The sequence below is a fragment of the Panthera onca genome, chromosome A1 (assembly GCF_046562875.1).
Source record: "Panthera onca isolate mPanOnc1 chromosome A1, mPanOnc1 haplotype 2, whole genome shotgun sequence".
Taxonomy (NCBI): domain Eukaryota; kingdom Metazoa; phylum Chordata; class Mammalia; order Carnivora; family Felidae; genus Panthera; species Panthera onca.
In genome coordinates, this window is record NC_138339.1 from 169,561,782 (window position 1) to 169,581,956 (window position 20,175).

At 37.1% G+C, this 20,175-nt stretch overlaps 1 protein-coding gene across 7 annotated transcripts in view; it reads right to left on the reverse strand.

Annotated features, from left to right (window-relative positions):
* PCCA (propionyl-CoA carboxylase subunit alpha) overlaps positions 1 to 20,175 on the reverse strand; it is a 413,047-nt gene that overhangs the window by 254,478 nt on the left and 138,394 nt on the right. For all 7 annotated transcript variants that reach the window (XM_078432172.2, XM_078432163.2, XM_078432167.1 and 4 more), the window contains one exon: positions 2,579 to 2,657. In XM_078432172.2, coding sequence (XP_078288298.1) covers positions 2,579 to 2,657 — 79 coding nt within the window. The remainder of the gene's footprint in view (positions 1 to 2,578; positions 2,658 to 20,175) is intronic.

The following is a 20,175-nucleotide window of genomic DNA, read 5'->3' on the forward strand; positions in this document are numbered from 1 at the left end:
TGTGGCCTATTAACAACTGGGGACTATAGAAGAAAACCCCATGGATATTTTCTGGACTGTTCTCTCAATTTTTCTGTAGTTCAGATTCTTCCAAAGTAACAGGGGATACAGAGGAACTTTTTAAAATAAAGAGCATGTATTATCAAACCAAATAGTGTCATACTTTTATTAATCTCAACAAAGTTTCAGATACGATTTATCAAAGTGAGAGCAGTATTTTAGATAGAAAAGTATGGGTGCACATATTTTTATAAATTTTATCAACATATTTTGAACCAATGTGCCATTTAATGGGTTAAATTATTACCCAAAAAGATGCCCAATATATGAATAGATACAGTGATTTCTGAAAATACTGAATGCTAAATTAAAATCCATTGGTTAATAGCACAGCAAATCTCAATACCTAGAAATTTAAGAGTTATCTTCACCATAAAAGAATATGTTACTAACAGTAAGCCCTGGAGAAATGATGGATAAGCAATCTGAGATCCCAAGAAGAATAATGAAAAGTAAGTGCTAAAGCTTTCAGTGAAATTGCTATGTAAGTGCCATACAAGAGGGCAAAACAGTGAGAAAAAAGTTAGTTTATAAAATACACATCTCTTACAGAACCGTTGTGTTTTATATCTTTATTACATCATTCTTTCCTACCAAGAGGCTGCAGCAGATTGTCTTTTCCAAAGATGGCCACAGTGGTGTCTCCTACTGTCTGGATTTATGCTATATACCTCTTTTGCATAATCATGCAACACATGAACTTCTTGTGAAAACAAGGCCAAAAGTGCAAGAAAGAAAATGCACAGGACTGCACACGAAACAAATTATATTGAACTACAGGCATCAAAATATTTTTAAGAACAAATTTGGGATACAATGTATGGGGTTCTTTATAATAATAAGCTCCAACAACAAATCTAATAATAATCACTGTTACTCAGAGATATCTTCAACAACTGTAATGTGATAACATGTGACTTCCAAAGTGGTACAAAGTTTCATAGATATTACCACTATTGTAAGTCTGTTGCCTATATTGGAGGAAACACTAAATCCCAACTAGAAGCTAGTGAAGAAATAGGTCCTTTTTTTCCCTCATTCAGATGCATAAACCTCTCCTCAATTTCCTGGGGCTGGGAACTCAAAGGTTAAGAACTCCAGATCTAGTATATAAACTGCATAGAGGAAAGGATTATTTTGTCTGTATTCCTGGAACACTACTAAAACAGTGCCTATCACACAGATCCTCAACCAATATTGTCACTCCATGCAATGAGTTTATTCTTACAGTCAGGCTCTGAGCTGTCAGCACAGAGCCCGACACGGGGCCCGAACCCATAAATCTCGAGATCACGATCTGAGCCAAAGTCAGATGCTTAACCAACTGCCACCCAGGCGCCCCAAGACTGGGGTTTAAAGAGCAGTATATGTTATCTCTTATAACGCCACAACACAACTAATTACTTTCTCTGATGCTCAACCAAAGAAACAATGGTGTCCTGAGATAATTTTCCTTTAGAGGTAAAATCATCTGTGCAAGTCTGCAACCTGGTGTTTTCCCAAAAGATTTTAAAGGGTAATAATATATTGCCTTGAGGAAATTTTTACCTTGCTTGTACACTTTAGAACCTAATTTCTGAATCAGGTTTGTAGTGAACAACTTTCACGACGACTGCTCCAGACTTCTGTTTTTGAGAGATATGGGGGAGTGGGGAGGAAAGGAAAAGCAAAGGAACTGAAGAAAGCAGAACGACCTGGAAGACCACATTACTTCTGGGTAGAAAAAGGGCACCAAAAAGCAACATAAGACAATAATTAAGTCATTGTTTATCCCCTCCAACCCTCCAAAAAAAAATGACATAAATCTCTTCTGCCATATCCGAAAATCCATAAAAACACAAACCTACATAGAAGCGCCTAAAACCTGTTTGTACTATGCAGTTTTCCCAAAAAGTTATTTTTTAATCACCATGATGTCATCAATGCATTGGATTTTTAAAATTTGGTTTTAAAAGTTACTTTTGATTTCTGAAACTACTAATAAGAAACTGGTCTACATTTACAACAGAGTGCACCGTATATAAAGGACATTTAGTAGTTTCAAATTCAGAAGAAATATATTCCACAGCATAGAATTATTGAAGTAGTTCACCATTTTTATAGACAAGCTATAGAAAGTACACACTGACTAATGCACGAATGAAATCATAACTGCCTTTAAATATATTTGCTTCAAATCTTCTGACCACACTCAGAATATACATCAAATGTTAGTAGCTTTTGCCTAAAAAACAGAATCATGACTATAATTTTTAAAATATAATATAAAAACAAAAAGACAATCCTCCTTTGTTAATGCATAAAAAAGTAAGAACCTTTCTCTAACAGAACAATCATCATCAACATATAACCAAGAAAGTTTTCTGCATAATCTCCATTTTTTCCCATCTAAAAGAGTAAAAATTATCTGGTTATTGTAATTATTCCATTACACTTTTGGTATCTGTTTACTTGTCAGTTTAATAAAACTCCAGTAACTGCAATTTTCATCAAAAGTAGATTTTGGACAGCACCTCACCTGGTCTCTTCATCATCCCAGGCGATTCGCATGCCTTTCCCACCACCACCTGCTGAGGCCTTGATCATGACAGGGTAGCCTAACAGCAGGGAAGAATTAAACAGAAGTTCAGACTTTGATCATCTGGATGCATGAACATGACAACTGACCACATGTTCAATAACACAGAAGACAATAACTAATTTATTTAAAAGTTCCTTTCTTTAGAGTCAGGAAAATAACACCAGTGTAATGATCTCATATATATTTTAAAAATGAGAGGTGATCATTTCGAAAGAAAAAGACTATTTGTATCAATAAATATAACATTTTTACCAGTAATGAAATAAAAAGCTAAGAAAACATAAATAAGTTATTTGACAGAGGATTCCAAAAATAGAAGCACATATAATATTAACTAACCAAAGATACAAGAAGCAACTTTTATGACATTTACACACACACACACACACACACACACACACACACACACAATTCCTCCAAAGTACTGTTTGCATGCATCACAAATTAAACTCCCTTTTTCAAAAGTAATGATTTACATGTATTTGAGGTATTTTCATCTGAAAATTCACAGGGAACCCCTGCAGCTTTTATCAGCAAAAACTGACACAATGATTTGGGGAGAAATCAAGTCACATTATTCTATCATGGGTGGAAGCAGAAGGTCCAGGACTCGCTGTTATCAATGGAGAGGCTACTGCACTATCCCACTGATTCAACAAGGAATGCATATGCTAGCAAGTGTGATGAAAACACAAAGTAAGACCCAAACAAATGACATCTCCAGCTAAAGTTTGATAAGAGAAAATGACATAAGATTGTTGTTTTAGTATTTTAGATTATTCTAAGGTTTGTGACAGCTTGAGTTACCAAGAAAAGTTATAAAAGTCTCCTTGCTTAGAGGTTTCCTGAAAACAAGGTGGATACACTTATGTCTGAGACCACTTGTTTATGATCTTTTCTGAAGAAAACAGTGAGCACCAGGAAGACTCTTCCTGGCCTGTGATGCTCTAACAGCACTACACTCTACCTATAGGATCTTAGAGGAAAAGGAAGAGAGGGCCAAATGTCATAGACCTTTAGCCCCTAAGCCACAAAACATAGCTCTTAACTTCAACTTAGTTAAAATGGCACTTGCTTTCTATGTGTTTCATAATTAATTCAATTTTTAAAATTCTCATGTTGGTTATATTTATGTGGGACAGTATTTTAAAAGCAATGCTAAGCGCAGTGAGAAAAAAGATTAACAATACTGTTTTTACACTGGAGTGTCAGAATCTAGGAAGAGAGAGGGAAAGTACCCAAATAACTCTGTCACTGGGAATTCAGAAGAGAAAAGTACAACAAGGTAAGACGAAAGCGATTAAGGAAATCATCTTACAGCAAGGACCAAATATTTACGTGAGGCTGTGAAGGATGAGCAGGATTTGAACACTTTAGGCAGGAATAGCAGGAACAAAACAGGCAGGGAAGCATGGGATTGGCTTAAGGAATGACTAAAATAATCCAGCTGTAGAGTATCCGCAGGATGGCAGAAGAAAAAGAGAACCAAAACATAAATTAGGGGAAAAATATGCTTCACACTTTTGCATGCCACAGACCCTGCACAAGAGTGAAAAAAAAAAGGAGTATTCGTCTCTTTCCATGCTGTGGCCTCACAGGAATGTCCCATAAAGGAATCAGATTGAAGTCATTCATGAGGAATCAGCCTGTTTTAGAGTAGTGAAGAAATAATACCTAAAAATTAGAAATTGGCATGCTTAAGAAATCATTAAAATTTAAATAAAATTTAAATCAAAAATTTAAACAAATGGTGGGGTGCCTGGGTGGCTCTGTCAGTTAAGGGACTTTACCTCAGGTCATGATCTCGCAGTTTGTGAGTTCGAGCCCCATGTCAGGCTCTGCACTGATAGCTCAGAGCCTGGAGCCTGATTCAGATTCTGTGTCTCCCTCTCTCTCTGTCCCTCCCTCCCTCCCTCTCTCTCAAAAATAAAGATTAAAAAAATTTTTTTTTAATTTAAACAAATGGATCCATACCCCAAAAAACATGTTATCACTTCACCATCCAAAACTATTTATCCATACAAACAGGAAACAGGAAACCACAAGAGGTAAGCTATCTATATCCCGTATCTCTGTTTTCAGTTCCCTCTGAGGATTAGGAAATGTGCAGTTATTCTGATTTCAGTATTAATCTCATCTTATTTACTATGGACCCTAGTTCAAAATAAGACTGGGAAAGTGTCCTTGGTCAGAAGGAACTAGATGGGGAAACAAAACAGAAAAAGTAACTTGTCAACAAGAAATTATTATATGCTCAGAAAAGATGAGTCATTGTTAGGCAACAAGGTAATACATAATAAGGCAATTACATATGGTCCCCCCAAAAGGAGGCAATGTAGCATGAGACCTGTCAATACATATAACCCAGGAAGACAAGATTCTCTGATGAAACTAACAAGTCAAATATAACACAATTGGGAGGGAAAAAGAAACTGGCATAAGCTAGTGGTGACATTACAGTCACCAACTCAATCTAATTTCTGAACTATAATTGGAAATAATATAAAACTAAGGTTTTATACTCCACTTCCTATGCCAAATAAGTCATTAAATTTCAGACAGAACATATTTTTATGTTGTCACCATGCCATGCAGAAACTAGACCTAGCCATTTCAAGAGGAGGGGAAACAATATTCCACACAGATGATGTTAAATAATATCAAAGAGCCCAGTCCCTCATCCCTACTTTCTTATTGTGTCTCTGAAACTCTAAATGGGGTAAGTCATGGGGGACCAGGAACTGGAAGAAAAGGTAAAAAGATTCAACCAAAAGTAAAAATTCCTAAAAAATCCAAACTAGTCAAGTAGATGGCTGTCACCACTCCCTCACTTTACCTGGTCTAGACCCAAAATTTCCACTAATGTTCTACCCCAATTTATTATCCATTGGAGTACTCACTTCTGAGTACTATGATGGAGTTCTTTAATATTATTTGGTTGCCATAGATTTGAAGCAGAACAACCTCCCTTAGAACAAAACAAATTTCTCTAAGGTTTTTAAAAGGAGAAGAACTCTTGGTATGAAAAGATTGCTTAAAAAAAAAAAAAAAGATACCACAGGTCCTGGTGCTGTTGGCAAGTTCTTCCACAGGTTTCTTCGCCTCTCCCCAGATGCCTACTCCCACTACCTGACCTCACCACCCAGTGACGCTCCTGCAAACACTCTCAACTCCAACATGCAGCGAGTCTCCATTCTTTATTTCCCTCCCACCTAATGTTTCCAAAAAGAAACCTACTAAATACTACATGAGGAAAAAAATTAAATATTTAAGGAAGTACAGAAACTCAGGTTACCAAAGCACTATTGCTCCCTTTCTGTCCTCAAACTTCAAGGGCAGGTCTGGTCTCCTGTCCCCCCAGCAATCAACAGGTCTTACTTTCCACCAGAAAGCAGCAATCCTCTTTCTTTCTAACTCTCTACCAAATTCCCATTCATCAACTCAAAAATATACACTCAGTAAACACTATGTGCCAAGCACCAATCTGGCTCCTGGGGACACAAAGGTAAACAATTCAGAAAGTTCTCTGCTCTCATGGCACTTACCATCTAGTGGACAATGATGTGTAAGTACACAGGCACCTAAATATGCATACTCATGCATAAATATGAATATACACACAACACATAAGGGGGCGGGGAGTACAATAAAGACAACAGAAGGATATGACTGGGGGTGATCAGGGTTCCTTTTCCTTGAAGCCTTCTCCGAGAAAACATACTGAAACTGAGACTTGACTGAGCTGGAGCCTGCCCTCTGAAAACCAGTGAGAGAAGAACATTCATGACAGAAAGAACGAGTTGGAAAGGCTACAATACAGGAGAGGGCAGCAACCTAATGTTGGGTTTGTGAAGATCACTTTGGCTGTTCCGCAAGGGATGAACTGTCTGAGGACAAAGGTGGGCACAGGGAGACTGATTAAGAAGCTTCTGCAATGTTCTAAGGGCGAGCCAACTGTGCTCTGGACGTGGCTGGAAGAAACAAAGGCTTGCAGTTTGTTTTAGAGATAGAGTCAGCTTGACTTGCTGATAGTGTGGATACGGACGATAAGGAAATGAAGGAAGATTCTGGGAGTTTAGGCACTTTCCCATTTTGTTATGGATTACAGGTCTAAAGGAACTTTTTTTTTTTCTTTTGAACAACTGATAGCACCACATTGACCCATATAAGACACAATACATTACATAACCTCCCCCTTCAAGCAAAATCTGCCCCTATACTCGGTGTAACAACTTGGTAACTTAAAGCTGGCAAATGATACCTCAGTGATGCAATAGTCATAAAATAAAGAATTTTATGTGGTTCTTCACCTTCAGTTTCTTGAATTAAGATTTCGTAGAATATAATGACTGATGGAGACGAAAAATGGGGAAAAAGGTAAAAAGTGAAGTATTTCTTGGAAAATGTCCTATTCCTAATTTGATAGTGTAAATCAGAAATCTCTCCAGCATCAAAGAGAACATATGATGGGGGGGGGGGGGTGTTCTTTTAAAAACAGTTGGAAAACATTTATAATTAGGCCTTTATTTCCTAAAAGTAGGGTTCAGAATTAAAAGAAAATGAAAGCTATTTCAGAGAATAGGACAGTCCTCCAGACGGACAGAATAGAATCTCATAATGGAACCTCAGAAGAGAGAACAAAAGAATGGGGGTGGGGGTCAGGGAGATTCTCAGACAGCCAGGAAGGAAATCTCCAGCTAACAGCTATATATTATAATTACAGGGAAATCAAGTATTATACATTGCATTGGTTAGATTCCTTTTCTCTCCTTGAATAGTTCACTTATTACCTTTTTGATTTGGAGTTTGTGTGTATATTTATGGGAGGAGCTATCCTACATGAAAGTGATATTTTGAAAAATCCAAACTACTGTTGCAAACAATATCCTACAATTTCAATTTACCTGATTGTCTCATTATTAGATTCAGAATAAAAATCTGTTAATACTACATAACTGAAATTGTACCCTAATTCTTATATCACATCAGAAAGAAAAAAAAAAAGTCTAATTGTCCATTTCCTGATGAAGAAGTTTGATTGCTTGATTAAGATGGTGACCATTAAATTTCCTCATGAAAAATATGCCATTTTCAGTTTATAATTAGCAGACGATCTGTAGATCAACCTTTGGAAACTGTGAATATCCTATACTCAAACAATATTCCACCCAATAGTAATAATAAACTTTAATGAGTCTTGCTTTATATAATTTTTACACTGCTTATAGCAAAATGAGTTTTTAAAAATGCTGACAATTTTTGCCTCTTCTCACTGTTGTTTCTCCAATGACTAAAAGAGGGCCTGGAGAAGAGAATGCAAAATGTACTTACTAAATAAAATGTATTAATTAACAATTTCAGTACTTGCAAATCCTTTAATTTTAGTACTATATTTCACTGTATAAACACACATTATTCATTCTAGTGAATAGATATTCAGATCTATACATACAATGCTCCCATGAGTATTTCTGTATCTGTAGCTTGGAACCCTGTGCAAAAGGTATATGTCTAGGACTATAACTGTTGGATAGTATGCAACAGTTACAAAGTACTAAAAAATCCAGTTTCTTCACTATTCTTTATCTCCATGATCACAACACTTATACAAACTACCATTACCTCTTTATAGGATGCCTGTAGTAGCCTCCTAACACAACTCTCTGCCACTATAGTTGGTCCCCTCGGACTATACAGTGGTCACTGGAATTCTCTATTTTTTTTTCTCACCTCTCGCTCCAGCCTAAAACATTAAGAGTTTATGTTGTACCAAGAAACCATAGATGTTTAATGAAATTAAAATTATGAATTCAAGGAAAGGAAGAGTGGAAGGTACAAGATGGCTTAACAGAAACTTGTTGAATCACAGTACCAGGTAACGCTATGCTTCACTTGAGTTAAGGAAGCTTATAAAAAAAAAAAAAAAGGCACCTAAAAGGTATTAATATGAACATCAATTAACTGACCTATCAAACAAAATAAATTTTAACCGCTTTTACACAAAGATAACAAAATCCAAACACAAAATATAACATTCACAATGTTTACAATCCAATCAAAACTTAAGAGACACGTGAAGAGGGATGCCTGACTATCCCAGCCCCATACAGCATGGGACTCTTGTCTTGATCTTGGGGTTGTGAGTTTGAGCCCCGTGCTGGGTGTAGAGAGTACTTAAAAACAAAAACAAAAAACAAAAGAAAAAGAGAGAGAGAGAGAGAAAATGCAATCACCTCATGAGGAAAACAGTCAAAAGAAAAGAAGCCCCAAACTGAAAAACATACAACAGCTATTACAAATTATAGCTATTAGAAACATTGTAAGTATGGAAAAGGATTTAAAGAAAAAGTCATCAACTACACTCCAATTAATTTTTTTTCTAAAAGGAAAACAGAATCATGTTGGGAGAAATTTTTAAAGATTATTAAAAATTAAAATTTGGGGAGCACCTAGGTGGCTCAGTTAGTTGAGCGTCAGACTCTTGGTTTCAGCTCAGGTCATGCACTCACAGTTTCATGAGTTCAAGTCCTAAGTCAGGCTTCGAGTTGACAGTGTGGAGCCTGCTTGGGATTCTCTGTCTCCCTCTCTCTCTGCCCCTCCCCCACTCACACTGTGTCTGTCTGTCTGTCTCTCTCTCTAAACTTTAAAACAAAAAGTTAAAATGGGGCTCCTGGGTGGCTGTCAGTTGAGTGCCTGACTTCAGCTCAGGTCATGATCTCACAGTCTGTGGATTCAAGCCCCATGTCAGGGTCTGTGCTAATAGCTCAGAGCCTGGAGCCTGCTTCAGATTCTGTGTCTCCCTCTCTCTCTGTCCCTCCCCACTTGCACTCTGTCTCTCTCCCTCTCTCTCTCAAAAATAAACAAACATTAATTTTTTTAATTAAAATAAAAGAACTAAAAGGAAAAGATCCAACAATGTATAAAAAAGAATTATACCATGACCACATGGGATTTATTCCTAGTAAGCAAGGTTATTCCAATACTCGAAACATCAATTAACGTAATCCATCACATCAACAGGCTAAAGAAGAAAAAATATGATATGACTATAGGAGCAGATGCAAAAAGTATTTGACAGAATCTAGCACCCACTGAGCTCAGCAAGCTACAAATTGAAGTTCTTAAACTTCATAAAGAACATCTATAAAAACCTACATCTAACCTTAAAGTTAGTGATGAGAACCTAGATGCTTTCCCCTTAAGTTCATGAACAAGGTAAGGGTGTCCCCTCTTAGCACTCCTATTCAACATTCTATACAAGTTCTATTTTATGCAATAAGACAAGAAAAAGGTAAACACATTGGGAAGAAATAAAACTCATTAGCAGGTAATAGGATGTCTATAAAGAAAATCTCCAAGAGTCAACACAACAACCAAAAAATGTCTAGAACTAATAAATGAATTGTAACAAGGTTGCAGGATACAAGGTCAATGTAAAAAGTTGATTACACTCCTATGTACCACTAATGAAAACTTGGAATTTGAAATTTAAGACAGTACCATTTACATTAGCACCCCCCCCAAAAAAAAATTAGGCATAAATCTAACAAAAAATGTATGGTACCTATATGAGGAAAGCTACAAAGTTCAAATAAAATTAAGGAAGATTTAAATAAATGGAGAAATATTCATGTGTATGAATAGGAAGACAATATTGTTAAGATACCAATTCTCCTCAACCTGATCTACAGATGCAATAAATCCCAAACAAAATCCCAGCAAGTTATTTTGTGGATGTCAACAAACTGATTTTAATATTTATACAGAAAACAAAAGGCCCAGAATCACTAACAGTAAAGGAAAATAACAATTTCAAAATATTGATATAGGGCCGACTAGATGGCCCAGTTGGTTGAGCGTCCAACTCTTGATTTCAGCCCATTTCATGACCCAGCGTCATGGGGTTGAACTCTGCATCAGGCTCTGCACAGACTGTGGAGCCTACTTGAGATTCATTCTCATTCTCTCTCTCTCTCTCTCTCTCCCCCCTCCCCGTCCCCTGCTTGTACTCTTGAAAATAATTTTTTTAAGTTATTTAAAAGACAAAGATTGACACTACCCAACTTCAAGACTTCTTATAAAGCTATAGTCAGCATGGTATTGGTAAAAGAACAAATTAATCAATGGAATAGAATAAAGAGACCAAAAACAGACACACGTGAATAGAGTCAACTGATCTCTGGCAAAGAAGCAAAAGCAATAGCAATTCAACAAAGGAAAGTCTCTTCAACAAATAGTGCTAGAACTGGACATCCATACACACACAAAAAACTAATCTAGACACAATCCTTAAAAGGTAACTCAAAGTGGGTCTTAGACCTGAATACAGAAACAACCAAAGTTCTAGAAGATGAATGACCTAGATGTTCTAGATGACCCTGGGTTTGACAATGAGTTTTTAAAATAAAAAAAAATTTTTTTCAATGTTTATTCATTTTTGAGAGACAGAAAGAGACAGAGCATGAGCAGGGAGGGGCACTGAGAGAGGGAGACACAGAATCCAAAGCAGGCCCCAGGCTCTGAGCTGTCAGCACAGAGCCCAACACAGGGCTCAAACTCACAAACCATAAGATCATGACCTGAACCAAAGTCAGACACTTAACCGACTGGGCCACCCTGGCACCCGACAATGAGTTACATGAGTTACAATGAGATACAACATCCAAAGCACAATCCATCAGAGAAAAACATTGATAAATATGTTCAAAACATGTATCTGATAAAGAACTTGTATCTAAAATAGAGTTCTTAAAACCCAACAGTAAGAAAACCCAAAGTAAAATCAGCAAAAGAGGTGCGTGGGTGGCTCAGTCAGTCGAGCGTCCAACTCTTCATTTCGGCTCAGGTCACGATCCCAGGGTGATGGCATCAAGCCCCACATTGGGCTCTGTGCTGAGCATGCAGCCTGCTTGAGATTCTCTCTCTCCCCCACTCTATCCCTCTCCCCAGTTCGCACTCTCTCTTTCTCTCTTAAAAAAAAAAAAATCAGTAAAAGATTTGAAGACACACCTCTATAAAGAAGAATGTAAAGATGGCAAACATAGAAAAAGACGCTCACATCTTTGCATTCAGGGAAATGCAAATTAAAACAAGATACTACTATATTCCTATTAGAATGGCTAATAACAAAAACATGCACAATATCAAAAGCTATCTGGGATGTAAAGCAACAGGAGAGCAACAGGAATGCATATTCACTGCTGGTGTGCATGTAAAATAATCTTACCCTACAACCCAGTAGTCAGAGTCCTGGGTATATACCCAACTAAGTTGAAAATTCATGTCCACACAAAAACCCGCATACAAAAACTTTGTCCACAATTGCCAAAAACTGGAAACAACCAAGATCTCTTTCAAAACGTGAATGGATAAACAATCTGTTGTATATCCATACAATAGAATATTATTCAATAATTAGAAGAAATGAGCTATCAAGCCACAAAAAGACATGGAGGAACTTTTACATACATACAGCTAAGTGAAAAAAAAAGCCCATCTGAAAAGGCTACATACTGTATGATTCCAACTATATGACACTCTGGAAAAGGCAAAAGCATAGAGGTAGTAAGCAGTGTTTCCCAAGGGTTGCAGGGGTAGGGAGAGGAGGGTTTAAAACATGAAGCACAAGGGAAACTATTTTGTATGAAACTATAACGGTAGAATCGAGTCATTATGCATTTGTCAAAACACATAGAACTACACAATGCAAACAGGGAACTTTACTGTAAACTGTGGACTGTAGTTAATAATGTATCAAGGTTGGTTTGTTAATTGTAACAAATGCACCACACTAACACCAAGTGTTAACAATTGGGGAAACTGCAGTGTGCTGGGGGTGGGGATGTATATAGAACTGCATGTACTTAACGATGTGTTCAATTATTCTGCAAATCTAAAATGGTGCTTAAAAAATAATTAAGTCTATTAATCATTTAAAGGGGGACAAACATTTGAAAAGACAGTTCACAAAAGAAGATTAATGAATGTGAAAGCATTAGGCATGCGAAAATATACTCATATTATGTATTAGGTATTAAGGAAATATAATTATAATCACACTGAAATAAAACTTACACATCCATCAGAATAACTAAAGTTAAAAAGACAGGCAATGTTAAGAGTTTTTCTGGAATAACTGGAACTCTCAAACACTTTTGTGGAAATGTAAAATGGAGGAAGGGACATTTTCAAAAAGGATAACAATGTTCTAGATCTTAATTTTGGCTGCATTTATTAAAATTCACTAAGGTATACACTTAAAATAGCTAGGCTCTATTCTTCATAAAATGTACATCAATAAAAACGATTTTAGGAAGCAGACAAAAAGAACAGATCGCCATCAAGTAACAAAAATTAGAGCTATCTCTTCAACAGCTACAGAACACAGCACAACCATTTCAGCACTATGCTGACAGAAAACCTCTATCAGTCTAGATTTGCACATGTGGCAAAACATCTTTCAAGAAAGAACACAAAATAGGGGCACCTGCGTGGTTCAGTGGGTTGGGCATTCAACTCTTGATTTCAGCTTAGTTCATCATCTTACAGTTCATGAGACTGAGCCCTGCATTGGGCTCCATGCTAAAAGCACAGGGCCTACTTGGGATTCTCTCTCTCCCTCTCTCTCTGCCCCTCCCCAACTTGTGCACAAGTGTGCTCGCGCTCTCTCTCTCTCCCTCTCTCTCTCTCTCTCAAAAATAAACAAACATTAAAAAAAAAAAAAGGACACTGCTAATCTGAATAGAAACAAAACAAACATCAGTCTATATACTTTCAAGAGATACACCTAAAACAATGGTTCACTGGTTGATTGAAAAGTTGGAGGAACATACAAAGAAAAGACCAAAATAAGGTGGCTTAGACATATTATCATCACATAAAATCAGATTTAAAAGCCAAAAAGTCACTACACTTCGCTAAGAAGTAAAATTAGCCAAGAAGATACATGTTATGCTGTTATATTACTTATTAACTTATCTTAAGAATATACAGAGGCAAAACCTTAACAAGCAAGGAAAAACTGAAAAATCCACTCTTTTACAAATTGATCATATAATCAAAACATCACTAGAATATTTGAACATCCTAACAGGTAGTGCTGACCTACTGGTTATCTATAAAATACAGCATAATTTGAGAATATACATTATTTTCAGGCACGGATGTAAGATGTAAAGTGACTTATGCCTTGGCCATAAGGTAATTCTTATCAAATAAGATTCTAAATAAAAAAGATCACATTCATTTAACAGAAAGCAATTAAGTTAGAAATCAATAAAATAAGCAGTGCCTGGGTGGCTCAGTCAGTTAACTGTTCGACTCCTGATTTCGGCTCAGGTCATAATCTCACAGTTCACGGGATCTACCTCTGCATGAGGCTCCTTAGGATTTTCTCTCTCTCCCTTTCTCTCTGCCTCTCCCCTGTTCATGTTCACTCACTCACTCTCTCTCAAAAATAAGTAAACATTAAAAAAAAAAAAAAAGAAATCAATAATACAAAAAGTAGAAAATTTTCAGTTATTTTAAAATGCATTCTTAAAAAACACAGTCAAAAACCATAATAGAAATCTGGGGCGCCTGGCTGGCTCACTCAGGAGAGCATTCAATTCCTGATCTCAGGGTTGTGGGTTTGAGCCCCATGTTGGGTATAGAAATAGAAAAGAAAAAAGAAAAAGAGAAAAGAAAAAGACAAGAAAAGGAAAAAAAGACAAAAGGAGAGAGAAGAGAGAGAAACAGAGAGACAGAAATCTGAAAATACCCAGATATGAACAATTACGAAAAATACATATCAAAACTGTGAAATAGGGTTTCCAATTCAGATCATCACTTTAGGCCATTCTGCCAGCTGCTGGAAATATTATTGGCAACCAACAGCTGACTTGTCCTCAGCTTTCTGCTCAATCTTAGGGACAGCCCACACCCAATGGTGAGCTGACACCGGTGTACAAAGGCTCAATGTCATTGAAACAGTTATAAAAAACCAACTCAATATTCAGAACTCTCTGTAGGGTCAGCTAAGTCCTTTGTTGAGTCTGCATCTCAACTCAACTCCTCTTTCAGTCCGGAGTCTTTCACTCCTTCACATATACTGGTCCCAAGTGTATTTCTGCAATAAACTTCCAGAATCTGTTTCCAAAGGAATTCCACCTATTACAAAGGAATACATCTGAAAGGCTATTACAGTGATCAGAGCAAGAGGTGACAGGAGCTTAAACAGAAAAAGGAGCCGAGAAATGGAGAGAAGCTGATAAATTCAAGATTTGGGAGATAATGACTATCATGCACAAAGAGCAAAACCACAAAATGAAATAGAATAGTGAACAGTGAATCATGGGAAAAGCCTCATTGCTGATATCGAAACTGAAACCTCTCCACTTCCTGCCTCTGTGATACATGACACTGCACATGGCAGAACTTCCATGAGCCCTCTTACTCCCTGAACAAGGCTGGCACAGAACAAGGCTGGCTCCCACAACATGACTGCTGGGAAGCAAACACACAGGACAAAGAAATAGTCTTTGTTGCTTAAGATCACAAGAGAAGACAATAAATATGTGGAATACTAGAGAGCTTATGAACTAATGACAACTATATGGACTTGAATAAAAACCAGCATATTACTAGAGCTTTCTGAGAAAGTACAATTCAGAATCTGCTGGGAAATGTGGCTGTCACACAACACTTGGCTACACTGAAAAGCTCCTATTGTATATACAAACAGAGGTAGTTTAAGTTCAAGCAATTTGAGGTAATGAATTCCATTATCAATGCATTACTCATGTTGTGTATACTTGGTCATAACACTTTCTACTTTCTTTTATTTCCAAATCAGTAATAGTTAGTTTTAGCATTATCAACTTAGTTTTGCCATACACTTTGGGTTAACACATTTAGACTGAGGTGATACATATTTGCATCGAATACTATCTGGGATTTATCATCATCCAGTAACTGGAATGTAAACATGTTATGTATTGCAGTCCAACTATGAATGACTCATATCTCCACTACCACTGCAGATATATAATATATGTATTCTCTAAAAAGATACTGTAAGTGATCCTTATTATCACTTTATTTTTCCCAATGGAAAATTTTTAAAAAGTGTGAAAAGGGGGGCGCCTGGGTGGCTCAGTCGGTTGGGCGGCCGACTTCGGCTCAGGTCGTGATCTCGCGATCTGTGAGTTCAAGCCCCGCGTCGGGCTCTGTGCTGACAGCTCGGAGCCTGGAGCCTGTTTCAGTTCTGTGTCTCCCTCTCTCTGACCCTCCCCTGTTCATGCTCTGTCTCTCTCTGTCTCAAAAATAAATAAACAGTAAAAAAAAAAAAAAAATTTTTTTTTTAAAAAGTGTGAAAAGGGCACAGGATGGTTTGCCCTTCCTACGTTGTCCATACACACACAACACAAATAACTACAGAAATATATTTAGTTTAAATAAGAATGAACCAATACTGCACACATAAAGATATAATCAAGACATGTTATAAGCTAAAGTAAACCAAAACATAACATGACTTGTTTTGATTTGGCAAGGAAAAGCAATTATCCTTTTTAGAAAAACTGATCTTGTCTACCTATTTCCCTCTACTCAGGCAAATAAAAAATTAGATCCCTAGCTCTGCTCTAGGAACAAAAATAGAGCACATTTAATGTATTGATAGATTAGAGCAAAAGGGGTTCACACACAGCAAGTTTCCAAACAAAAACCAAAGGCTCAATGTTTTCACATTACTGTTGGAACATCAAACACAGCCTCTTGTGTAACAGAAGAACAGAAAAAAGAAAAGGTATGCAAGAAAAACAGAAGATGAGGAAGAACTGAGAAAAGCAAAAGAGAGGCAATGGGAAAGAATATGGAAAAAATACACAGTGAGAACTTGTGAAATCACGCTAAAACCAAAACGTGTATGCTGGAGTAATAAAAGAAAACAGAAGTACCCTAAGTGACGGTGGGAAATGAAGGAAGGGGACATAGGACTCTCGTTCCCCCATCTCCCAGGGATTATCATTCTGACCTCGAATGACCACATTACTTCAATGATGGGAAAAGAGCAAGGTAAAAAATCCTCACTTTTTAACGGATTTCACAAAGAACACCATTCTCTTCAACCTAACTTTTTCCTTAGGCATTTCTTACTAAATCTCCTTAGCATATTAATCATATCTTCTATTGTGGACCTATTTGGAAAATAAATTAACAGAATGTGAGATTGAGAAGAAGGTATACAAACTGTAATAGTTCTTCAAAGGTTTCTTCAATATATCTTCAACCACACAGCCGTATACCATGTGTGAAATAAACAGCATGAAATAGAGGAAATAAAAGATTTGGGGCCTTAGCCAAGTATTTTTATCCCTCTTAACACAATTTGTTCTTATGTTAAAAAAAAAAAAAAACCACAAGCAACTTTTTATGTAATGATATGTCAAAAGGAAGATGGGAGGTACAGGCAGGGGAAAAGAGCCAGAACAGAGAAGAAAGCAAGACCACCCCCACTAACCAGAGCCAGAGGCCATGGCAGTCTGAAGACTAATATCAAAAAGAAACCAATGGAAGGGGGCACCTGGCTGGCTCTCTCGGTAGAACGTGCAGCTCTTGATCTAGGGGTTGTAAGTTCAAGCCCCACATTGGGTGTAGAAATTACTTAGAATAAAAATCTTAAAGAAAAACAAGCACACACACATGCACGCACGCACACACGGGAGAGCCTATCTTGCTAAGAACATAAGATGTCACCATCAGAGAGAAGTGAGAAGGCAATAAGGATCAGTCACATAATCTCATACATCTGAATCTTAGATTCCTAAAACTGCCATTATCCCAGCCTAATGAATCCAAGGACAACCTTCGAGAATTGATGAGCAGTTGTTAACAAGCACATACTAAATTTACTTGAATAATCTTAGATTACTTTTTAGTTATCTATTTGCTGACACTTTATCATGGTTTACTTAATGTTCCAGTTCTTCCCAGGTATCTCCATTACAAAATTCAAGATTAGGAAAGGGGGGGAGGAAGTGAGAAAATCTCTGTCAAATTATGGTCTATAAATATTGTGAAAAAAAATTTAATGTATGATTACTTAATTCATTTGTATACTGATATACACATTTCTATTAGTATTCATTCACTGAATAACCACTTGCTGAATATATACTATGTGATAAGCATTGTCTTAAGTACTAGAAATGCAAGGAAAACTAACTCACATGGTCAACTTTATTACAAAACAGTAACTAAATGAACATAAAACCACCATTTGCAAAGATAAATAGAATCTGTTTAATGCAAGGAATCCCATGCTATTTTAAGAGAAAAGCAATCCATCAATATACTTCAATAAAAGCGGCAAGGAGATATTTCCATATTGAAATAAGTCCTGAGAACACTGCAGGACAAAGAACACACTTTATGAGATACTGTTTGGTTTGATATTATTTTATCCTTTCCTTAAAAAATGTTTTATAACCCAATCATTCAGTCCTTCATGCCTCCTTTTAATAAATACTTGAGGAAAATGTGTATTTTTCTAATGTTGTGCAAAGTATTCTATATATATAAGGCCTAATTGCTTTATAGTGTTGTTCAAGATCTGTATTTCCTTACTGATCCTCTCTGTAGATGTTCTTTTTGTTGTTGTTGTTGTTGTTTTGACTTAAACAACAAACATTTATTTCTCATAGTTTTAGAGGCTGAGAAATAGAAGATTAAGTTGCTAACAGATTCAGCATCTGGTAAGAACCTACTTCTTGTTTCATAAACAGCCAAGAGTCCTCACATGGTGAAAAAGGCAAGGGAGCTCTCTGGGGTCTATTTTTTTTTTTTTTCATGGAATTTTTAAAAATATAATCTATTGTCAAATTGGCTTACATACAACACCCAGTGCTCATCCCAACAAGTGCCCTCCTCAATGCCCATAACCCACTTTTGCCTCTCCCCCACTCCCCCATCCACCCTCAGTTTGCTCTCTGTATTTAAGAGTCTCTTGTGGTTTGCCCTCCCTCCCTCTCTGTAACTACTTTTTCCCTTTCCCTTCCCCCATGGTCTTCTGTTAAGTTTCTCAAGATCCACATATGAGTGAAAACATATGATTCTGCCCTTCTCTGAATGACTTATTTTACTCAGCATAATACCTTCCAGTTCCATCCACGTTGCTGCAAATGGCAGGATTTTTCTTTCTCACTGCCAAGTAGTATTCCATTGTATATATAAACCACATCTTCTTTATCCACTCATGAGTTGATGGACATTTAGGCTGTTTCCATAATTTGGCTATTGTTGAAAGAAAGTGCTGCTATAAACACTGGGGTACATGTGCCCCTATGCATCAGTTCTCCTGTATCCCCTGGGTAAACTCCTAGTAGTGCTATTGCTGGGTCAGAGTGTAGTACTATTTTTTGTGAAACCTCCACACTGTTTTCCAGAGTGGCTGCACCAGTTGTATTCCCACCAACAGTGCAGGAAGGTTCCCGTTTCTCCACATCCTCGCCAGCAGCTGTAGTTTCCTGATTTGTTCATTTTAGCCACTCTGACCCATGTGAGGTGATATCTCAGTGTGGCTCTGATTTGTATTTCCCTGATGATGAGTGATGTTGAGCATCTTTTCATGTGTCTGTCGGCCATCCGTATGTCTTCTTTGGAAAATTGTCTATTCATGTCTTCTGCCCATTTCTTCACTGGATTATTTGTTTTTCTGGTGTTGAGTTTGGTTAAGTTCTTTATAGACTTGGGATACTGACCCTGTATCCAGATACGTCATTTGCAAATATCTTTTTCTGGGGTCTGTTTTATAAGGATGCTAATCCCACTCATCAGAGCACATGGCTCTGTCCTGATGACCTGATCACCTCCCAAAGACCCCACCTCTAAATACCATCACATTGAGGATTAGATTTCCACACATGAATTTTGAGAGGACACAAACATTCTGTCTATAGCAACTGGCTAGAACCAGCCATGTGTTAGAATTGGCTTTTATTAGCTCAGAAGAGCCAACTGCTAAATTTTCAGGAAACTTGGTAATAAATACTCAAAATGCACCACTGTCTAATTATTTTCCTACACTTGGCTATATCTATGTTCTTGATGTTATTGTGTTGGCATGGTGGAAATACTATAAAATGGCATGCTACTGCACTTCTCCAAGTTCCACGTTCAATAATGTCTCACTGGTGGGGCGCCTGAGTGGCTCAGTCCGTTAAGTGTCCAACTCCTGATTTTGGCTCAGGTCACGATCTCACGGTTCATGAGGTCAAGGCACATGTTGGGCTCCACGCTGACAATACGGAGTCTGCTTAGGATTTTTCCTCTCCCTCTGCCCCTTTTCCACACATGCACGTTCTCTCTCTTCCTCTCAAAATAAGTAATAACGTCTCATTGGTAACTTGAAATTGGCTATGGTAGAAGTAGTGACATCATGGAAATCAGCAAACTTTCTACAAATCAAGAATTTTTTTTTTAACTGGAAGGCACATTGTTCAACTTTATTGGTGAGAACTCCACACACCTGTCAGAATGGCTAAAATTAACAACTC